This window comes from Mustela putorius, unplaced genomic scaffold (assembly GCF_011764305.1).
Source record: "Mustela putorius furo isolate JIRA1106 unplaced genomic scaffold, ASM1176430v1.1 tig00000450_pilon_pilon_pilon, whole genome shotgun sequence".
In the NCBI taxonomy this organism is placed as follows: domain Eukaryota; kingdom Metazoa; phylum Chordata; class Mammalia; order Carnivora; family Mustelidae; genus Mustela; species Mustela putorius.
Genome location: NW_025421385.1, coordinates 21,444,937 through 21,468,612, shown reverse-complemented (window position 1 = coordinate 21,468,612; position 23,676 = coordinate 21,444,937). Strand labels below are relative to the sequence as shown.

Genomic DNA, 23,676 nt, shown 5'->3' with positions numbered 1-23,676 from the left:
TGTGATAGTAGGTACCATTAATCCTATTTTAGACAGGAAGAAACTAAGGTTCACAAAAATTAGGTATTTCAATAGTTGGGTTATGAATAATTTTTATTAGGCCAAAAAAAAAAAAAAGAGAGAGAGAGATTGGATGCTTAATTCCAAATCCAAATAAATCAGAATAAGTAGTCTGAAGGATGAACTAGAAACATAATTAGAAATTAGCCATATTTTAACCCAAGAGCTTAGAGGCCCATGTAGTTTACATCACTAAATATATGCTAAGGTCAGACTCTGCTCTCACAGGCAACTCCTCCCGTTCCTAAGAACTGTTAAGATTCTTGAACATATCTGGAAAAAAGTATTTCGTGTGATTTAGCTGATATTCTGGTTCCAAGGTACAGCTGAGAATGACCTGGAACATAAGCAAGAGACTCAGAGGCTCAGAGAATCTGAGAAATCTGGGCAATCTGTGGGCAGCTCCATGGCCAGCTTCCTTGGAAATGCGAGCCCTAGAGGCAACTCAAGACATAACCCGACTCCCTGCTCAAATAGCTTCATTTTTAAATCCTGATTATACATCAGTATTAATTAATTTAATTAAAATAGCTTCATTTCTACAGCTACCTAGAAAATGGGTCGTTGAAGAGCAACATGCCCAAGACATACAGAAGTGATGGTGAAGTGCAGATATGACTCCAAGTCTTTCTGAATCAAAAGTCCATATTCTTTCTCAGTTTACAATCTGAAGCCAAAGCCATATTTTTAAAAAAAGTTTTTGAAGTTTTCCTACTTTGATCTCTTATTCTGAATCTAAGTTACCAAATTTAAGTTAAATTTTATAATTTAGTATCTTCTATAATATGCTTCAAAAATTAAATGTATAGAGCCTTAAAAATAATTTACTTTGACCAGTGAAAACAATTTCAACTAAAAATTATATTTTCTTTGATTAGAGTTTAAATAGGAAAAAGTTGTTACTGTCAATAATAATAATAATAATAATAGTAACAAGAACCATTTACTGTACATTTACACTCAGGCTGTAAAAGAAGCCCTTTTCATACCACTATCAGATTTATTTTCAGTCCTTTACTCTACATAACATCATTAGTATAATTTTGATTCAATATTATTTAAGAGAAAAAGAAGCAACACTAAAAAAATAGGGAACAGTCAATTAAATCTAATCTAATTAGAGCAGGAAGATGAAATTAATCATTTTATATTTTTAGAATTGAAATAACTAATTTATTTGATTTATTTAGTAGGGAGGATCCTGATACAGCAAAAAGCCAACTCTTCCAATTACACACCCATTCTTCACAGACAGAAAGGAACTACAGAAACCACAGACCCCTAAAGGCACTGCTTCCAACCAACTAGTCTATTCTCCTAAACAAGAAGACTGAAAAGTGGGTGAGTTTTCAGTTACATATATGACCCATGTTCCCACACCAATCCATCTTCCCTCACCATAACACACACACACACACACATACACACAAACATACACACAAAAGTGGTGAGGAAAACCAATTTTATCTTTTCCAAAACTGTTCCTTCTCACCTTAGTTACCTTTATTTAAAAAACTCAGAAACCATTAAAAAAAAACCAACTCAGAAACCTACATGACCCACCACTTTTCTAGCACTGGAAACAATAGGTATTTATTAATTCTTTTTTTTAAAGATTTTATTTATTTATTTCACAGAGAGAACAAGAGTGCACAAGCAGAGCAAGCAGCAGAGGAAGAGGGAGAAGCAGGCTCCCCGCTGAGCAGGGAACCCGATGTGGGACCCGATCCCAGGACCCCGGGATCATGACCTGAGCCAAAGGCAGATACTCAACCATCTGAGCCACCCAGAAGCCCCAACAATAGGTATTTAAGTCAGCTTCTGAGAATACAAAGATTTACTGCGAGTCTTCTCAGAAGGAACAAAGTGGCTTGAAATAGAAGCACACACACACAGATACACACACACACAATGATAAATTAGAAGAGACTCGTGACCTAACATATATAGTAAGGCAGACAGATCCACCACAAGACTGAAGAATCTACTTGTGACTCCTCTTACCTCTCCCTTATACCTTCTCAGCTCTTGAAAGGAAATGAAAAGTGCTATTAGCATGGTTCCTCCCTATGAACTGACACTATATCCATTTCCCAGATTCATCCTAAAATAATCCCGAACCCTATCCCCAACTCATACAAGATTCTGTTTTTCATTGTAAGAATATATTTATTTTGCCAAGAAAGCTAAATATATTTTACATATATATGAGGAAAGTAGTAAATATCACTATTCAATCAATTAAAAAAAAACCACATTTTAAAAAGGAAAAAAAAAATTTATGCTGAGTCTTCAGTCCCAAAAGTAAACTTTCGTTTGTTTCTAAGGAGAACACAAGGACCATACCAAAGAACAGATTTTGCTCAAAGGCAATTTCATACATAATTCATTTAGTTCTTGTCTCCTAAAACCATGCCAAACTTTTTATACAGTTATCATTATATAAAAATAATTATTAAATAATCATGTTAAAAGTCTACTAGAAAAAAAACTTTTCTACTCTTAGTGGTTTTCACAAAAACTTAATATTATAGTTTGATTTTGTCTCCTTCATAGAAAGGGTAAAATACCTGAATTACACATCTATTTCCACAAATCTATACAACTCTATAAAGTTGGACACATATATAATAAAAAACTTGTATTCCATGCAACATAAAAGCAATTGAGAGGATATGATTAATCTTGATAAGAATAAACAGGTATTTCTCAACCTTCAATATAAGAAACTTTAACAAAATAGTTTTAAGGTTGATAAAAAGAAATATATTAGTAAGAATTGGAACCTTCCACAGACATTTTAAAGTTCTTCTCAAGGAATCCACAGCAAATGTACATTTTATCAATTGCATTTCACACATTTAAAAAAGCAAAAGCTTATTCTTTGATGACAGGGGAAAGTTCCAGGCATTCCACCGAAGTTTACATAGTGGCCTGTTATACCCCCATAGTGGCAAGAGAGGTGAAGAAATGGTGGCAAGTCTGTTAACTGCCATTCCATCCTGTCCACTCTGTGCTATGCAGAAAAACTGCAAGGGACAGTACATTACAGCTGATGCCATCTGTCACCTGTCACCATGGAATCATCGCTGCTGGGTGCTGGCAGTTACATAGAGTCTGGACAAAACTGTGCAGAGGTAGGGGCACCTGGTTGGCTCAGTGGGTTAAAGCCTCTGCTTTTGGCTCAGGTCATGGTCCCAGGGTCCTGGGATCGAGCCCCGCATCGGGCTCTCTGCTCAGCGGAGAGCCTGCTTCCCCCTCCCTCTCTATCTGCCTCTCTGTGTACTTGTGATCTCTGTCCCTTTGTCAAATAAATAAATAAAATCTTTAAAAAAAAAAAAAAAAGCTGTGCAGAGGTGAATGAGGAAATGGCAAATGAAAACCAGCAGTCAAGAAAATAGCAAGAATGACAGGAAGTCAGGTTTTCTCTATTTCTCTTCCCTCCTCAGGCCTATGCCTCTGCCCTGCTTCCCTGACTAATTGTCCTTTCGGTCTGTCTTCACTTTCTTTAGGAACAGCTCTGTTTTTTGAAGAGTACTCAGGAGTCTTACATATATATATATATATATATATGTAAGAAATAGAATATATATATATATATATGTAAGAAATAGAAGCGTGTATATATATATATATATATATATATATATATACACACACACACACACATACACACACACATACATACACACTCAGGAGTTTGAGAGAGAGAGAGAGAGAGAGAAATTTATTTCATTTTTAAGTAATCTCTATACCCAACATGGGGCTTGAACTCACAACGCTGAGATCAAGAGTCACAGACTCTGGGCACCTAAGTGGCTCAGTTGGTTAAGCAGTTCAGGTCATGATCCTGGGGTCCTGGGATGGAGCCTCGCATCGGGGGTAGGGGGGTGGTTTATGGAGTTGTCTACATTCTCCTGGATCTACAGTCCAGTCCCTCTTCACTCACTTTACACTCTCTGTCCTTCTACCATATCAAACAGAAAAATCCAAATCTGCCTTCTCACACAGGGTTGCTAATGAAAAGAACCATACAGTCATGCAGACTGGTCCCATGACTCATCTCCTCCTTTAGGTGGACTACAATGCTTCTATAATCTTATCTTTGATCAGCAAATTTTCACATATCCTTCATCAATTACCTCAAATGCTCATCACTTAACACCACACCTACAAAAAAGAGGCACACAAGAATGTAACTACCTCATCATCTCCCTAGCAAACTGACATATGTTGACATCAACATTTCTTTTCTCACTGCAGTTTCCGAGGATAAACTAAGTATCCCATTTCCTATTGATGGTCTATCCTTCCAGCTGGGCTATGACCCACTGATTTTTAAAAATTCTTCATTTATAGACCCTTTATCCACTAAACCTATACCACTTTACTGATTTACTGATTTACTACTCCAGATTTACTGAGACATAATTAATGTGCAATAACCTGCACAAATTTAAAGCATACCATTTATGAGTCTCGACATAGCTGCACACCCAGGAAACCACCATGACAATTAATATGATGAAGACTTACATCTTCTCCAAAGATTCCTCATACTCCTTTGTAATATTTTCATTTCTATTCTCACCCTCAAGCAAACACTGATCTATTATCTACCACCATAGATTAGTTTGCATTTTCCAGAATTTTCTATAAATGGAACCAGGTAGGAAAGAGTGCAACTAGAAAAAAAATATACTGTAACTATTCCCATGTACAAAACTGTGGGCATGTCCAGGAAACAGATAAAAAAGGCTCCAATTTCTCACCCATTAAGGCTATACAAGCAGGATATGAAAGCTAAAGCAGAGTCCCAAATTAAACAGCAAAAAGATACTTATTAGAACAGCTAATATCCAGAACACTGACAATAACAAATGATAGATACAATAAATGTAGAGCAACAGGAACTTTCATTCATTGCTAGTGGGATTACAAAACCGTACAGTCACTTTGGAAGATGGTTTGGTGGTTTCTTCCAAAGTACACATATTTCTACCATACAATCCAACAATTGTACTCCTTGGTGTTTACCCAAAAGAGCTGAAAGTTATGTCCACAAAAACATCCATATGTCCATATACGCATGCACTGTTCATAGCAGCTTTATTCATAATTGCCAAAACTTGGAAGCAACCAAAATGTACTTCAGTAGATGAATAGACAAATGCACTACAGTACACCCAGACAATGGAATACTATTTAGTGCTAAAAAGAAATGGGCTATCAAGTCATAAAAGACATGAAGGAATCTGAAATGTCCATCACTAAGTAAAAGAAGCCAATCTGAAAAGGACACATACTGTATGATTCCAACTACAGGACATTCTGGAAAAGATAAAACTATGGAAACAGTAAAAGGATCAATGGTTGTCAGGGGCCAAGCAGGGTGGGACGGCATATAAGATAAATATGCAGAGCATAAGGGATTTTTAAGGCAGGGGAAATATTCTGCATGATACAATAATGACAGATACCTGTCATAAATATTGACTAAACCCAAAGAATATACAATACCAATAGTGAAACCTAATGTTAACTATGGATTTGGGGTATCAACATAGGTTCATCATTTATAACAATTGTACCACTCTGGTAGGGGATGTTGATAATGAGGTAGGCTATGATAGGTGGAGGAGAGAATATATGAGAAATCTCTATAGACTTTCTACTCAATTTTGCTGTAAACTTAAAACTACTCTAAAAAACAAAGCCTATTAAAAGAAACACATAGTAATTTTGGAGTTGAAAAGTACAACAACGAAAATTAAAATTTCAGCAGCATATCTGAGTTGGCAGAACAAAGAATCAGCAAACTTGAAGGTAGGGAATTGAAAGTATCCTGTCTACAACAAATAGAAAAAAATAATAATTAGGAAAAATAAGCAGAGTCTCTGAGACCTGTGGAACATCATCAAGCCTATAAACATGTGCATGTTGGGGTCTCAGGAGAAAACAAGAGAAAGGGGCAGAAACAGTATCTGAAGAAATGATGGTGGAATATTTTCCAAATTTTATTGAAAAATATTAACCTATACATCCAAGAACACAACAAATTCCAAATAGGATCCACACTTACACACATATAGTCAAATTGTCAAAGGAGAAAAAAGAAAGGAATCTTGAAAGTAGCAGGAAAAAAACTCCTTGTGTACAAGAGATTCTCATAAATTTAACAACTAACTTCCCATCAGAAACCAGGGAGGCCGGAAAGCAGTGGATTAATATAGTCAAAGTGATAAAAGAAAAACACTGTCAAATAATTCTATATCCAGCAAAACTATCCTGCAAAATCAAAGGAGAGCCAGTGAGGAAAGAAAAAAGAAGTAAGACATTCCCAAATACAAAAGCTGAGACAATTCATCACTAGCAGATCCGTTTTATAAAAATATACTAACTGGAGACCTTCAGGTAAAATGAAAGGACTACAGACAGTAATTTATCTACACAAAAAATAAAGGGTACTGGTAAAGGTAAAAACATGGGTTTAAAAAAAAGAGCATAAATGTATTTTTGTTTGTAACTTTTTTTCTTGTATATGATCTAAAAAACAACTACATAAAGCAATAATTACAAAACTGTGTTAGCAGGCTTGAAAGGTACAAAGAAGTATGTATTCACTTAGCCACTACATAAGAACATCCATGCTCAATTTACATCAAAATCGCTATCACACTGGGGCTAGGTCATTCAGGTAGTGATAAATTACTAATCAATCTAGAAACTGCGTACTTTCTAAACATCTATTAAGCAAATTCTCAATAAAACTATGAAGACTGTGAATGGGTCATGCTTTTCCAGCTTCTGCACAGCAAAATAAACAAAATGAAAAGGCAACTTACAGAATGGGAGAAAATATTTGCAAACCATATATCTGATAAAAGGTTAATATCCAAAATAAAGGGGAGCCTGCATGGCTCAGTCACTTAAGCACCTGTTCTTGGCTCGGGTCATAATCCCATAATCCTGGGATCAAGCCCTGCATCGGGCTTTCTGCTCAGCAAGGAGTCTGCTTCTCCCTTTGCCCCACCTACTCCCCCCATGCTTGCTTACTCTCTCAAATAAATAAATAAAACATTTTAAAAGAAAAAAAAAGAATATCCAAAATATATCAGAAACTCATACAACTCAATAGTTTAAAAAGAAAATCCAATTTAAAAAAATAGGCAGAGGAACTGAATAGACATTTTTCCAAAGAAAACAAATGGTCAACAGGTACATAAAAGGAGCTCAACGTTACTAATCATCAAAGAAATGCAAATCAAAACCACAATGAGGTATCACTTCACACCTATATATGACTATCATCAAAAGACAAGAGATAACAAATGCTAGTGAGGATATAGAGAAAAGGGAATACATGGATTCCTCATTATAGAGAAGTCTCTGTTTCAAAAACAACATCTACAACTAGGCTTTCATTTCCTAATAACTAATACCTTAAACATCAGCTTCTTTTTTTTTTTTCCTTGGGTCCCTTGGTGGCTCAGTTGGTTAAGCAACTGCCTTTGGCTCAGGTCATGATCCTAGAGTCCTGGGATCGAGTCCCACCTCAGACTCCCTGCTCAGCAGGGAATCTGCTTCTCCCTCTGACCCTCCACTTTTCGTGCTTTCTCTCTCTCATTCTCTCTCTCAAATAAATAGAATCTTTAAAAAAAAAAACAAAACAAAACAAAACAAAAAAAAACCTCTTTAAAAAAAATCAGCTTTTCTCTCCCAATTAACTCATAGAAAGTGAATTAATACTATACTAAATGATTGTACTCTGAAAGAGCAAAATTGCACACTATATTCATATTGGTTGAGATAATATGTTTAAGAATTTTAGGGAACTAAAAATCACTTACCAAATGCTTAATAGAAAGCTGCCAAGCTGAAGTTTTTTAAACAACGTATTTATATTCTAAAGCAAACTTAGGATCATGGACTGCTAGTAGAATTTTTTTTTGTTCTTTTTATTCACTTATTAATTCAACAAACATTTATGGACCATCAGCTATGTGCCAGGCACATGGGAACTGGGGATAAAAAGACAAAATCTCTACTCCTTAAAGTGTGCACAGTCTACAGAGGAGCTCCCATTCTGAAAGCAAAGAATTTATGACTAGAAGAGACTTTATAGTTCCCTTATTTCACAAATAAAGAAACCAGCATTAGTGGCTAGTAAGCCACTCAGGCCAACAGACACTCAGGTCTACATATTTCCTGCTCCTGTGCTCTTTGCACAACACATTTTCTCTGACTGAGTGGTGATGGAGTCCTTCCATGTGGGTGAGGCAGAAAATGGAACTGGGAACAATACGTGGAGAGTTACCAAATTAGAAACTGAAACACCTAATGGATACAGATAATATAAATATTTAACAATTTAGAGACAGAAATCCCTAATAGATCTGATATCATGATAAAACCCCAAAAAGAAACTAAAGAACTAAAATAAGAAACCGGACTAAAATGAGGTAATATAATGAATGGTAAGCCTTCAAAGCCATAATTATGGCTTTGCCTCTGTTTACTGATAATGTTAAAAGGGGATATTAAAAGTACTTATTTCATATGACTGTTGTGAAAGTAAATTAAGTCTTGAAAGCACTTAGTAAACCTAATAAATACTCAGTAAGCGTCAGCTACTGTTATAGACAATCATTTATTTTTTAAGATTTTATTTATTTGACAGACAGAGATCACAAGGGGTGGGGGGAGCAGGCTGCCTGCTGAGCAGAGAGCCCCATACGGGGCTCGATCCCAGGATCCTGGGATCATGACCTGAGCCGAAAGCAGAGGCTTTAACCCACTGAGCCACCCAGGTGTCCCTAGACAATCATTTCTTAAATGTACAAGTATGTCATATAAAGACAAAAAAATGATCTTTCTTTAAGGATTTATCTTATTATTATAATGATAGCCCTATTTTTCTAGCACTCAGTAAAATCTAGTATTAAAGCATATATTTCAAAAAATATATATTTAATATGCATAATATCTAATATCACCCTTTCTCTGTAGGCATAGATCAGTCCCAAAACTACAAGAATAAAATTATTATTTTCTTAACAATGAATTGTATTAATAAAAAGTTCTATTGGTTAATTATATTATTAATTATGTTAATTCATAATTTACACTAATTAAATCATCTTGTAGTTCAGTATTCCTAAGATTATAAATCCTAAATATCATTAAAAGAATGTTTAAAGGTGCCTTTCAAGTAATTAAAAAATTTATGCAGCTTTTCTCATCTTCTATAAAATATCATTGAACTAATCGACATCTTTGAAATAGATGGAATACATCAATGAAACTATTTCATATTAATACCATTCATCATCCAACATCAATAACAAAATAAATAACATATTGATATCCACTTACTGCAATCTCTCTGCAAGCCGACATGGATATTCCTGTGCCTTCAATTTGCTTCAGTGCATATTCCTTTTCATCTTTTCTGCATAAAAACAAAAAAAAATTATTTTTTCTAAACATTATTTTCAGATTCAAAATCATAACTACAAAAACAATAAGTATACACTGGCTTCTCAGTGAAATATTAACACTCTAACTAGGCATGTACTGCTTACTGCTTCTGATAATATTAAAACTACAGAAATATGAAATACCAAAAAAATTCATGTTACGATGAAAACAGTAGACAGAGCCAAATCACAAAATTCAAAATTGAAACAGGATACTAAACACAGCACTACTTTCAAACAGTAAACAAGCATAAATATGAGCATATTGCAAGATAATTCTACTCCTGTCTTAATTATCTGTAATCTATGAAAGCATTCTGTTCTAAACATTAACTACAAAAATAAATGACAGATGTAAACTTCTATATTTGTTTAAAGTAATTTCAGAGATAAGAACCACTTAATAGGAGGGATGGGCTATAGAAGAATATCGACCCACAAGGGTCACCCTACTTCTGATCTAGAATAGGAAACATTCAAAAGCCTCAAAACCTCAACCAAAAGCCTTAGAAAGCCACCAATATCTCATTCTCAAGAACTCTAGGAAAAACCTAGTGTTACAGTGAATTTTCCAAATAATGTAGACAGGGTTAGGGATTCTGCGAAATCCCAGTAGTTACCAGGGTGCTCAATCAAGGGAAAACATCAGTTCAATAACGGTGATACAGTCCATAAAAATATAGTATCGCATGAGGGGCACCTGGGTGGCTCAGTCAGTTAAGCATCTACCTTTGGCTCAGGTCATGATCCTAAGACCCTGGGACTGGGCCCCGCCTCCGGCTCCCCGCCCCCGCCCTACACGGAGTCATTCTCCCCTCTCTCTCTGCCTCTGCCTCTCTCCCTGGTTTGTGCTCTCTCTCTCTCTCAAGTAAATATATAAAATCTTTAAAAAAAAAAAAGTAGTATCAGGGCGCCTGGGTGGCTCAGTGTGTTAAGCCTCTGCCTTCGACTCGGGTGATGGTCTCAGAGTCCTGGGATCGAGGCCCACATCAGGCTCTCTGCTCAGCGGGGAGCCTGCTTCCTCCTCTCTGCCTGCCTCTGTCCCAACTTGTGATCTCTCTCTGTGTCAAATGAATAAATAAAATCTTTAAAAAAAAAAAAAAAAAAGGTATCACACGAGTACAGCAACACAGAATCCTCAGGATATTGACACCAGAACCAGACACAACAAAATGTCAGAAATGTGGTTCAGGTTGTGGGTTCTGAGAAGAGGAATATAATCCAAGCCTCTGAGTTTTATCTTTTGATTATATTGGAGCCTCAGCAAATTTTCATCACGTCATGACCGTTTTCTCCAATGATAGCACCTAAATGGTGCCACATCTGTCCTACTTACCTATTCCTTATCTTCCCCATGTGCATTTACTAGCAGATAAAGCAGTTTTTTTAAGTAGGCTCCACACCTAGCACATGGCCCAACATGGGGTTTGAACTCACGACCCTGAGATTCTGACATCGAGACCCGAGTTGAAATCAAGAGCCACACACCTAACTAAATGAGCCACCCAGGTGCCCCACAGAAAAAGCAGTTTAAGAGGTTTATTTATTATATGCTTTTTAAAACATTTTATGTGCCTTTTGAAGATTTTCACAATCATCTAGGGTTTGGGCAAATAAATGAATTATAGTTACTTTCTCTTACCATCAGTTTGACAATTATATCCATTAAGGAGCATTTTGAAAAACAGAAAACATACCAGATATATCAACAGGATATAGACTGTTCTGCAATTATTAAAATGATAATCATGACCATCAGCAGAAAATGGAAAATGTTTACTATGTGTTAGTGAGAAAACACATGCATTATACCAGATAAAAATATACATACATCGAGCTATACGCTGAAGATTACTTAAAAAATGAAAATCAGTTGTGTTAAGATGTAGGAACTTATGTTAATTAACTTCAGTGCTAATATTATATTATATTGTCTTTTAAATTAGAATTAAAGGGAAAAAGAGAAAAGCCAAAATAATTTGACACCCTGAAAATAGTCACCTACTAAAATAATCCTTAGTATCTTCAAAGTATTATCTTAGACATGTTTTAAAAAGCAAAGTCAAAACTAGGGAAAGCTTAAGTGATCACTTTTTCCTTTTTCTCTATACTGTTTCCTCCAAGCATAAAACTAGACTTTTTCCAGCCTACCCAGTAGCCACTAAGAAGTACCAACAGCAGGTAACTGAATGTAATTAAAGCCAAATGTTCCCCACCCCCAACCTTAAATGTACATGTGAACATGTGTGCAAGAGCACTTATGCCTAAGATGTTTAACACAATGCTCATAATGCAAATTTCACACTTAATAATTAATTTAACTACCAAGTACTATTGCTAAATATTTAAGAAATTTGTTAAATTCTTAAAACGAAATTACATAAGCTCTCTGGCAAAATTTTCAATGAAATCATAATTTTTTAAAACACAAATATTTCAATCCCCAGTTCCTCTAAATGAAGTGCTCCAGAAGCTCATGTAATTGCATGGTTTTATTTTTAATACTGTAAAGAATATTACACAATCTGGATACGTTATTGTTGCTATGGAAACCATAAGTGGGTTTGGTTTTTTTTTTTTTTTTGCAGTAAGTCAAAAAGTGCAAAATTAACACATCACATTAATGACTTTTGAATTTCACATCCAGGCTGTCAAAGGAATTTGAAAGCTTGAGCAGAATAAACTGAAGCATACATAGGCCTTTACTCTGAATTACAGGATGGGATCTAGGAACAAACCCAGTAATTATTTCACTTAATAAGTTTAAATATAACTTCCATCTGCTAAATTAGCAAAATACTCGAAGATCTGCAAACTTAAGTTTTATCTGCAGCTTTGACATTGCGAGTGAAAGAAAGTAGATTATCTAATGGCCCTTTCTCTTGTATATGAAGTCAGATGATGAGTGATGGATAAGGTGGCACGTCGGAGGTTTCCCATATGAAGAAGTGGCAGATCCCAGAGGGCACACGGGATTCACTTTCACCACTTTCACCACGGTGCTGTGTCAGTGCCAGTCTTTGGTCAGATGCCAACACCTTAGTTATGGAAAATGCAGATGCGTCCTTCCCCACAATGACCACAAATACTTCAAAGATTAGCATATGGGACAGGGAGGCTTTGTCGCTCTCAACCTCTGGGAGTGCTGCCCCTCTTAGAAGCTTTCTCCAAGTGGTAGTGACGATTCATACCCCACAGCTGGTGTGTCTCGGGCACACATAATATTAAGTATCACAAAGGAACAATTCGTTCTTTTACGTGACAAGGCTGAAAAGCAGGTACACCTGCCCTTCCTACATTGCTACAATAGCCTGGCTTTTGAGGCCGCTTGTTCTTTCTTAAAACGATCTTATTTCTAAATTACTTTAACTTCTAAATAAAAACCTGTACCCCTGAGACAAATGATATATTATATGTTCATTTTAAAATAATAAATAATAAAATAAAATACTTTATTATTTACTGCAATAAAGACAGACAAAGCAATTCCAAAGCCTTCAGAGGAACTACTGTCTAAATTTTAGTGCATATTAGACACCATGGTTAGAGTAACTGCATATTCATAATAATCAAAGGTTACTAAATAAATCCAGGAGAATCAAAAACATGTAACTTTGTAGAATAAACATGGGTATATTTAATATGTACTTTTTTTAAAATTTAAAGACACTTCTTCTATATGGCTGTAATGTATATCAAAACCATGTGGGCTTCCCTCTCAGCAGTGACAAAGAAAAACAATTATTCAACAAGAACATTATGTAATAACAAAATAGAAAAATAAATTTGGAAGACACTGCAATTCTATTAAACTTTCCATCTGAGACACTATGTTCTGGAAAACTCATGATGCAAGCAATTCTATGCATAGTAGAAAATATAAGCAGCACATATTTGTACAAGTTGTAGAAAATGCTGCCTTAAAATGAAAGCTTTGTCCCAGACAGAAACCAGGCTCAGTGGTAGAATTTAAATGTAATTCAGGAAAGAATTTCTCAAGTTTAAAGAAGCACGTTCAGGAACATTTCTTAAATAAAATATTAGGAACCGGTTTAATGGAAATGGTAGTCTCGTGCCTTTCACTAATGTCCAAACTTGGTGACCAGCCTCCAGTCACTTTTAGGAAGGTAAAGTACCATTTGGCAGCCTGTATGTACAAGTGTAAGCCAAAACCCCATCCGTTATCATCATCATTAGGCCTAAGTCTTTTTTGACTCCCATCAATTCTACTACCAAGCGTCCAGATCAGCCCCGGGCCATCTTTGGTCTTAAGGATCTACGACAGACAAAAAAAATTAGAAGCATCTTTCAAGATAAGATGAGGAAATTCAAGCTCAAGCAAGGCTGAGATAAAAATTGTAATCTTCATGGGGTGCCTGGGTGGCTCAGTCCAATGAGTGTTTGACTCTTGATCTCGGCTCAGGTTATGATCTGAGAGTCCTGGGATCAAGCCCTGTGTGGGGCTGGCTCTCTGCACTGGGGAGTCTGCTTGAATAATCTTTCTCTCTCCCTCTCCCTCTGCCTCTCCCTCTGCTCGTTCTCTCTCTCTCTCCCAAATCAATCTTAAAAAAAATTTTTAGTCTTCAAACTAATAGGGTTAAAATGCTTTTCTGTTTATATGGAAAACAGAGGAGACTTATTATTTTATTTTACAGCAACCAACAAAAAACTACTGAGTAAATATTGTACGTCCCAACATCCAAACTCCAAGGATGAACAAAATTAGAGACTGACAACCCTAGATATCCTGAAGTTCCCAATCCACCTATAAAGAGATTCTGGGTGAGTGGAAAACATATGCGTATAACTCTGATATGATGCCCCCACACCCAGGCTGTATGCACACCAGACGCAGAGAGGATGAGATTAACATTTCTCTCCGAGCTTCAGGGAAGGTAAACTCCATGAATGATGCCTTTAAGGGAGAAGCTCCTCAAACAGGGAAGGCATGAAGGGGTCACAGAATTGCAGACAGAAGTACAGCATGAGAAAAATAACAGAGGCACATTCCAGAAACTACTACTGTTTCGCAGGGCTGGAAGGTGGGGCATGATACAAGAAGCAAGAGACAAGGTTAGAAAAGTAAGGGAAAGGGAGCGCCTAGGTAGCTCAATGGGTTAAGCCTCTGCCTTCGGCTCAGGTCATGATCTTAAGGACCTGGGATTGAGCCCCACATCAGGCTCCCTGCACAGCGGGGAACCTGCTTCCCCCTCTCCCTCTCTGCCTACTTGTGATCTCTCTCTGTCAGATTAAAAAAAAAAAAAAAAAGTAAGGGAAGGGACTATGTGAGTCCTGCAAAAAAGTTTGTGCTTCATATTGTCAACAGTGAGGAACAAAAGGTTTTTAGAACAGAAAAGGTAGTTAACTGATCTTCGCTCAGAAAGATAACTCTGGTAACTAGAAAGGTGGCACACCAAACATCTGGTAGTTTGCGTCAAATGTCCAGATAAGAGAAGATGAAGAGCTAGATTAGAACAGTGGCAGCAGAGAACAAATATGGATTCAAAAGACATTTCTGAGGCAGGACTGACAGAATTTAGTAACCAATTTGATTCTGAAGGTGAAAAAAAGGAAGACTCTGAAGACGGATGGAGAGAACCCCACTAACCAGAGAGATGATGGCATGAATAAATGGAGACCAGGAAATATAAGCTTTTACTCCACAGGCAATGAAAGTTACATATGAAGATTAATCTCATTAGGAAGAACTGAGATTAGAGGTGTGAAAAACAATGAGGAAGTGACAGCAATGTAAGTGTGAGCAAGTAGGGATCCGGATTTATATAATAGAATGTTAGTTCCAAAACAGGTGTAAAATGACCCTGTTAAGCCCTCCTCATTTTAAAGATGAAGAAGCTAGGGAAGCAGCTGGCAGCAGAGCTGAGACGAAATCTTCCAGTTCCAAGTCCAACATTCTCTGTAACAGAGTGGTAACAATAAGACTGGAGAAAAGAAGGAACCTTTGTGACAGTCATTCTATTGAAGGAGTTGGCAGGACCAAGTTAACAAATAGTGAAGATCAAGGAGGCTGAATCAAGGAGAAGTCTTGAGGTTCTGAGCTTGCTGATGGTGAGGACCAAACTACGAAGAACAAGACTTGGGCAGATCTCAGAAGGTCCTTCAGCTCACAAACGACTCTTCGACAGAAAGAAAAACTCCAACCAAAAATGAAAATATCTGAGAAGTTCAAAAGGGAGATGCCCTAAAGGAGAGAAACTACTATAGTACTTTCAGACTGAAAAGACTTGAGCCTATATATATGTTACCAAATTAAAGGAAGTAGCACAAAGATGACCTTATTGGTGTCTAGAAAAAAACTCAAGGCAAGAAGGGGAAAAGGAAGAGAGACAGAGAAGGAAGAAAAGACAAAAGGCAGAACAATCTCTGAACACTTTCTCTCACATCCTTTAAGAAGACAAACTATTCTATGAATTGGTCAAACTTCCTTATCCAAATCTTAAGAATAGAACTCAAATAATGAAATCATCAGAGATATAGTATCCAAGATGGTACAATATTACCAGTTTTTATAGTTAGGTTTTATCAATAAGTTATCCTTCAAACAATACGACAACCCAAGTCTTACCAACAAATTTTTTTTCAAGATGTGGACATAAATCAATATCCTACCCCTTTCTTTTGATATGGGATGATTAGGCTTAACAGATTAAGAGGCTTCCGCATCCCACAGGGGAAAACATAACTATATGGAATTTTTAAAAACTGGAAAAACAAAAACCAAAAAAGATCACTCAGGTTTACATTGGTATCATTCTGAGTTATTCAATATTATGAACTCAGTATTCAGCCAGCCTAATAGTAATGATTCTTTACTGGAGAACTCTTTCCTTTGTTATAAAATACCATAATATTTTAAATTTTTTTATCATGAAATTTTCCAAAACTGAACAAAAAAATAAATGACAGTGATATCCTATGTATCTGTCACATGGCTTCAACAATCATCAACATATGGCCAGTCTTATTTCCACAGCCTATCCTCCTCTTGATTATTTTGAAACAAAACCCAGATACCACGCCATTTCGTTCATTAACAGTTCAACCATAATATCAATCATAGTATCTTTATATATCAATATTCAACCATAATATCTTTAATTATCAGGAATTTTTTTGTTTAAACAATAAAAGACGTTTAAAATAATTCTGAAATATTAAAAACCTGTAACACAAGTTACTCTATTTGGTATTCCCCTTATTAATGAAAAATGTCAAATAGTACTAGCACCCTCTTAATGTCTTCATCTGTCAAACGTTCCATCTACTCATTCTCTAAACATCACTAAAATACAATAATGGTCTCCTCATTGAAGTTCAGGATTCCCTTTCAACATGGAAATTTGACAAGTTTCTTTTTTTGCCTTCATTCGTTTGGAAAACTGCCTTTATTCGGGTTTTCTTAAAAACTGATCAATGTATCTCTTTCTCTAAAAATCAGTCTTTCATGTTATACTATGTCCATTCAGAATTCCAATTCCAGATAAACATTTACTAATTCAAAGGCTCTAAAATGATAAAATTTCCAAAACTCCTATATGGCAAATTTGTATGGCTCAGAAGTTATTTCAATTAAAACAACTATATCTGTGGTAATACTTTAAGACATAAGGCATCTGAGTGTTAAGTTTAAAACAAATAATTCAGGATTATATTACACAGAAAGCAATCATTAGCAAATATGTCGTATAAACCAAATTGTTAATATAAAATATTATCTTCCAGGTGCCTGGGTGGCTCAGTTGGTTAACTGGCTGACTTCAGCTCAAGTCATGATCCCAGGGTCCTGGGATCGAGCCCCCCCATCAGGCTCCCTACTCTGCAAAAAGCCTGCTTCTCCCTCTCCTTCTGCCCCTCCCCCTACTTGTGCTCTCTTTGTCAAATAAAATCCTTAAAAAAATTTTAAAAATAAAATATTGTCTCCTAGGAGAATTCTTGAATCTCAAATCAAATTTACTTGCTACAGAAGATAATATAACAAGTAATGCCAGACTCTCCTTTGTGCATGTGCTGTGTGCCAGGCCTTGAGTTGGGCTCTAGGAACAATAGGAAGAGCAAGATGATCCTTTCCCTTGTGAACCTTTACACTGAGAGGCACACCAGCAAGGGACACAATCTGATAAGCAGTACCACATATGTATATGCAAAGTACATCAGATCAAGAATGGAAAGGTTTTGGCTCTGGTGGGAGGAATAGACAGAAAGCTATCAGGTATGTAAGTTCAAAGGGAACATCTGAGTGGACCTTGAGAGGTGAGTAGGATTTCATTAAGCAAAAAAGAAGGCTCAGGGTCTTATGGACACCAGAAATATATGGACGAAGTCTGAAGATTAAAATCTATGCTATATTCATGAAATTAGCAGAAGACTTACATAGCTGGAACACGAGACATGAAATAACACAAAAAGAGCAAAGTAGAATTAGCATAGTCTTATACGGTATGCTAATAAGTTGGCATTTTCCTGTATAATGAATGGGAAACCATCAGAAGTTTTCAAACAAGAGAAACCTATGATTGAACGGGTACTCCCAACAAGCAGACAGTGTACAGGATGGATTAGAGGATTTAAAAGCAGAGGTTGGGGAAATAGTGTAAAAACTCTGGAAAAGGTTGATAAGGACCAAAATCAGGGTAAATATAGTTAAGAATGGGAAGAATGTATGTAAGATGCATTCCAGAGATAGACTCATCTACCGTAGCCAAATGGGCACACTGAAGGCATTAAAGAAATACTTGATGCGTAAATGTGTATGCACATCTGTGTGTTTGTATGAGAGAGGGCTCAACAGCCAGAGAAGCAGCTGAAGATGACTGAGGTTTCTCGCAGAGTGTTCTCTCAGTGAAAGTAAGGCCACTGACACTATCCCTTCTACACTCCCCGCCTCCATAAAGAATGCTGACAACGAGCCAGCTCACAAGCAGAGAATCATTTCATTTTGGACCTGGTGATTCTGAAGGGGCTACTAGATAGCCAGAAGAAGATGAACCAAAGGAAATAAAACAAATGGAATTTGGAAAAGAAAACATCACTACACCAGCAACTGTTAAAACCATAGAAGTAAATGTGATCACAAGAGAAAGTGCTAAGAAGAAAAAAGGGCTGAAGATGGCAGTCACTGTTCTTTCATATCATGGTACCAACCTACCCGTATAAACTAACAGTGCTCACAGCAGAGGTTAAGGGACTCATAGGCTTCCAGGACCCCAAAATTCACTGATGGCCAAAGAACTTAGAGGATTAGGGGTTCCTGCATGGCACAGTTGGTTAAGCATCCAACTCCTAGTTTCAGTTCAGGTCATGACCTCATGATCACTGATTGAGCTCTGCATGGGGCTCCATGCTCAGAGCAGAGTCTACTTGAGATTCACCCTCTACCCCTTCCACTCATGCTCTCTCTCTCTTAAGATTAAGAAATAAATCTTAAAAAAAAAAAAAAGAACTTAAAGGATTAAACATAGGACCCATAACCCATTCACAGCACCCATGCCACTGGAGTTGGTAAGTTCTCCTATAATTAATGCTGCCCTCCAACAGCATACAGAAAGAAATTTTCAAAAGACCTTAACAGGCAAATCGAGTGTGAAACACTCTATAAGAAAATTGGCCTAGCTGCTAAAAAGAATGGAAAAAAAAGATTCATAAATAAAGTAGATGGGGGTGAGGGTAGTCTATTCAAGACATGTAATAACCAATAATGTGCATGAAAATCTTAAGTAGACTGCAGTTCAAATAAAAACAACTAAAAAGTAGGGCACCTGGGTGGCTCTGTCAGTTAAGCACCTGACTCTTGATCTCAGCTCAGGTCTTGATCTCAGGGTTGTGAGTTCAAGCCCTGCATTGGGATCCATACTGGGCATGGAGCTTACTTTAAAAAAAAAAAAAAAAAAAAAAAAAGCTGAAAAGGTTTATTAGTGGGATACCAGTAAAAACTTACTTTATAGACTAGACAATTTTATTTTATCATTGTTAATTTTATCTTTTAATTTTTATTCTATTAATTTTATTTTTTTAAGATTTTATTTATTTATTTGACAGAGATACAGAGAAAGAGAGAACAAGTAGGAAGAGCAGCAGGGAGAGGGAGAAGCAGGCTCCCCAGGGAGCTGGAAGCCCTATGCAGGGCTCGATCCCAGGAGCCTGAAATCATAACCTGAGCCAAAGACAGTCACTTTAACTGACTGAGCCACCCAAGCCACCCAAGCCACCCACCAAGCCACCCAACTTAATTTTCCTAAATAGAGGATAATCTATGGTGATTATGCAGAATATCTTCACTCTCCGGATATACAGGTTCAAGTATTTTGGGGTCTCATGCCATGACACTTGCAATTTATTTCAAATGGCTCAACAGCAACAAAAGACACACACACACATGTATATATATACAGAGTGAGAGATAAAGAAATACAGAAAAATGGTAACAAAACTGAAATCTAGGTGGAGGGTAAGTGTGGATATTCACTATTCTACAATTTAAGTTTTTTGTGCTTTTTTTTGCCTTTTTTTTTTTTTAATCATGTATTTATTTGTCAGAGGGAGAGAGTTAGGGAGCACAAGCAGGGGGAGCAGCAGGCAGAGGGAGAAGCAGGCTCCCCACTGAGCAAGGTGCCCTGTGAAGGACCCCATCCCAAGATCCTGGGTTCATGACCTGAGCCAAAGACAGACGCTTAACCGACTGAGCCACCCAGGAGTCCCTCAACTTTTTTCCTTTTACAAAACTTTTCTCAATAAAACAAAACTGAGGAGGAAAATAACTAATAGGCAGCCATTAGAAAGGTAAAAGAAAAATAAGGAAGTTGTATACGGAAGCTAAAAAGACAAATATTAAATCATAGCTGGGCAACGGTGGCGAAATAAGAAAGGAAGGCCAAGAGCAAGAAGACTGTGGACTAGCCTCTCAAAGACCATCTCCAAAGAACTGAAACTACTTCCAGGTTTATATAAAGAAAATATAGGGCAAAGGTGGGTGTGCGCGCGCAGGCAGGCAGTGAGGGTCATATGGAGGCGGTCATGGGCTCAGTCACAAGGCGGGGCTTAGAAGCTCAGGGCAGTCCTTACTGGTTCAGGGGGTAGTTTTGGTTCCCATCAGGGGATGCTCTGCCCTCAAGGTCCAATGCCTGAGCCAAGAGACAAATGGGAAAGAAAAACGCAACTAAAAAGTCTGAGTCAAAAGGGGGGCAGCTGAAGGCCTCTATCACGATTCAAAGCCAACACTTAAAATTTAAATATGTATCAGTTTTTCACCATACTACTTGAGTTTCTACTAAACCTAGACCACTCAGGAATCTTCTTTCGATAAAATTTAGGTTTTGCATGTTTTCCTGGTTAACCTTAACTCCTGTGATGATAGAAAATGTGATATTGTGATAGAATAAGAAATATGTATTTTGGACTTCCTCCAGGGTTCCTGGCTCACATCTCCTAAAACCCTTGTAATTTCTTAAGTGTTTAGAGCGTAAGAGCATCTTTTATTATAATATCTGGTTTTTGTTCCTGGAATAGCTCCAGAAGGATAAAAGTAAAAGAAACTCTTTTGTTATTCATAACAAGTCCCTTTCAACCAAACCTGAGTTTATATAATGAGGCAATGTTTAGAAAGTCTCTGGATGGCTGGTCGATATGGGGGAAAACTAGGTGATGAGAAATTTCACCCCAGCCCTCAACCTCACCCATATCCCCAAGAAGGGGGCTAAAGGTTGAAAATCAATGGTCAAAATTTAATCAATCATGCCTACATAATGAAGCCTCAGCTCTGAAGTACAGAGTTCTAAGAGCTCTAGACGGGTGAACAAGAATACATATACTTGGGGCACCTGGGTGGCTCAGTGGGTTAATCCTCTGCCTTTGGCTCAGGTCATGATCTCAGGATCCTGAGATCGAGCCCTGCATCGGGCCCTCTGCTCAGCATGGAGCCCGCTTCCCCCTCTCTCTCTTCCTGCCTCTCTGCCTACCTGTGATCTCTGTCAAATAAATTTTCAAAAATCTTTAAAAAAAAATAAAAGAATATATATACTTGCCAAGAGGCTGGGATACCCCAAAACTGCATGGGGACAGAAGCTCCGGTGCTTCAGACCTTCCAGACACAGACCAAGCCCCATTTGTTCTTCATCTGGCTGCTCATTTGTATTCTTTAATATATCCTTTGTAATAAACCTATAATCTAGTAATTAAACTTTTCCTGAGTTCTGTGAGCCATTCTAGCAAAAGACTGAACTTGGCAGAGGGTGTCACGGGAACATCAAATTTGTAGTTGAGCTGGACAGAAGTGTAGGTGACTTGGGAACCCACCACTTTCTATGAGGGTCTGAAGCTGGGGGCATTTTCCTGTATAATGAATGGGAGCCCTCAGTCTGTGAAGTCTGCACCAACCTCAAACAGTTAGTGTCGAAATTGAGTTCAATTGTAGACTATTCAGCTGGTGTTGGAGAACTGGTCAGTATGAGAAATCAATCACACATCTGGTATCAGAAGTGTTCTGGGAAGTGTTGGGTTTAAGTAAATAGAATTATGAATAGAAAAAAACAAGAGATTTTCCTTTTGGAGAATCTATTTAAAAATATAGTAAGTATACAGGGTGCCTGGGTGGCTCAGTTGGTTAAGTGACTGCCTTCAGCTCAGGTCACGGTCCCAGGGTCCTGTGATTGAGCCCTGCATCCGGCTCCCTGATCAGTGGGAAGCCTTCTTCTCTCTCTCCCACTCCCCTGTTTGTGTTCCTTCTCTCACTGCGTCTCTCTCTGTCAAATAAATAAATAAAATCTTAAAAAATAACAATAATAATGATAATAATATAGTAAGTATCCCTGCTAAATCCCAAGCAAGGATTATAATTTGAACTATTATAATCCACAATCTTTGAAATACACTTGAAAGAAAAAAGTGAAACCCTTTAAAGGACTTTACTCGAAACTTTAATCAGCTTGGCACATAAATCATAAAGTAAAAAGTCAGCTAATTATTAGCTATTAAGAATTGATTTTCTGGGGTGCCTGGGTGGCTCAGTGGGTTAAAGCCTCTGCCTTCGGCTCAGGTCATGATCCCAGATTCCTGGGATCGAGCCCCACATCGGGCTCTCTGCTCAGTGGGAAGCCCGCTTCCTCCTCTCTCCCTGCCTGCTTCTCTGACTAATTGTGATCTATGTCTATCAAATAAATAAATAAAACTTAAAAAAAAAAAAAAAGAATTGATTTTCTTTTAAAAATTGCAATGGAGGGGGTGCCGGGGTGGCTCAGTTTGCTTAGTGTCTGATTTCTTGGTTTCAGCTCTCATCATCTCAGGGTCATGAGATTGAGCATTCAGTGGGGAGTCTGCTTGGGATTCTCTCTCTCCCTCTGCCCCTCCTCCCACTTATGTACTCTCTCTCTCTAATAAAATAAATAAATAAAATCTTTTTAAAAACTAAAATAACATAAAAAAAAAATAAAAGTTTCCATGGAGGTTTACCTGAATTAGTTTGTATAAAAATCCAGGTAAGCCTAATGTTGTCAAATGATCCACTTCATACAAATGTCAACCTAAGACCAAATTTTAGTCACTAAAAAGCCAAAAGACAAGAAGTTAGGAATATAAAGCTGCTGCTCATCCAAGAAAAAAGATAAATAGCAATTGTAAGAACTAGCCCATCAACTTGTAATTTATGGGGAAACAACATATTTTTTTTGTTATCATAAAACATAAAAAGTAATACCATCCAATAGCACAACACATTTATAGTAAGCATTATAATAATGTTTATATTTATATGGTCTTCAGTATGAGGCAGGCACCACTTGAAAAGCCTCACTCTACTAACTCTTTCAATCCTCACAATATGCTGTGAAGCAGATACTATTGCCATTCAGTCATATAGATGAGGACACTGAAAGCAGAGAGGTTAAGTAACTCACTGTAGGTCACAAAGCTAGTTAAGGGGCAGACTCAGGATTCGCCTGAATCTAGGAAGTCTGTCTTCAGAGTCTGTGCTTTTTTTTTTTTTTTTTAAGATTTTATTTATTTATTTGACAGAGAGAGATCACAAGTAGGCAGAGCAACAGGCAGAGAGGTGGAAGCAGGCTCCCCGCCAAGCAGAGAGCCCGACATGGGGCTCAATCCCAGGACCCCGGGATCATGACCCCAGCCA

At 37.2% G+C, this 23,676-nt stretch overlaps 1 protein-coding gene across 4 annotated transcripts in view; it reads right to left on the bottom strand.

Annotated features, from left to right (window-relative positions):
• CDK19 (cyclin dependent kinase 19) overlaps positions 1–23,676 on the bottom strand; it is a 167,330-nt gene that overhangs the window by 94,795 nt on the left and 48,859 nt on the right. For all 4 annotated transcript variants that reach the window (XM_045080205.1, XM_004753509.2, XM_013056706.2 and 1 more), the window contains one exon: positions 9,436–9,511. In XM_045080205.1, the coding sequence (XP_044936140.1) occupies positions 9,436–9,511 (76 nt within the window). The remainder of the gene's footprint in view (positions 1–9,435; positions 9,512–23,676) is intronic.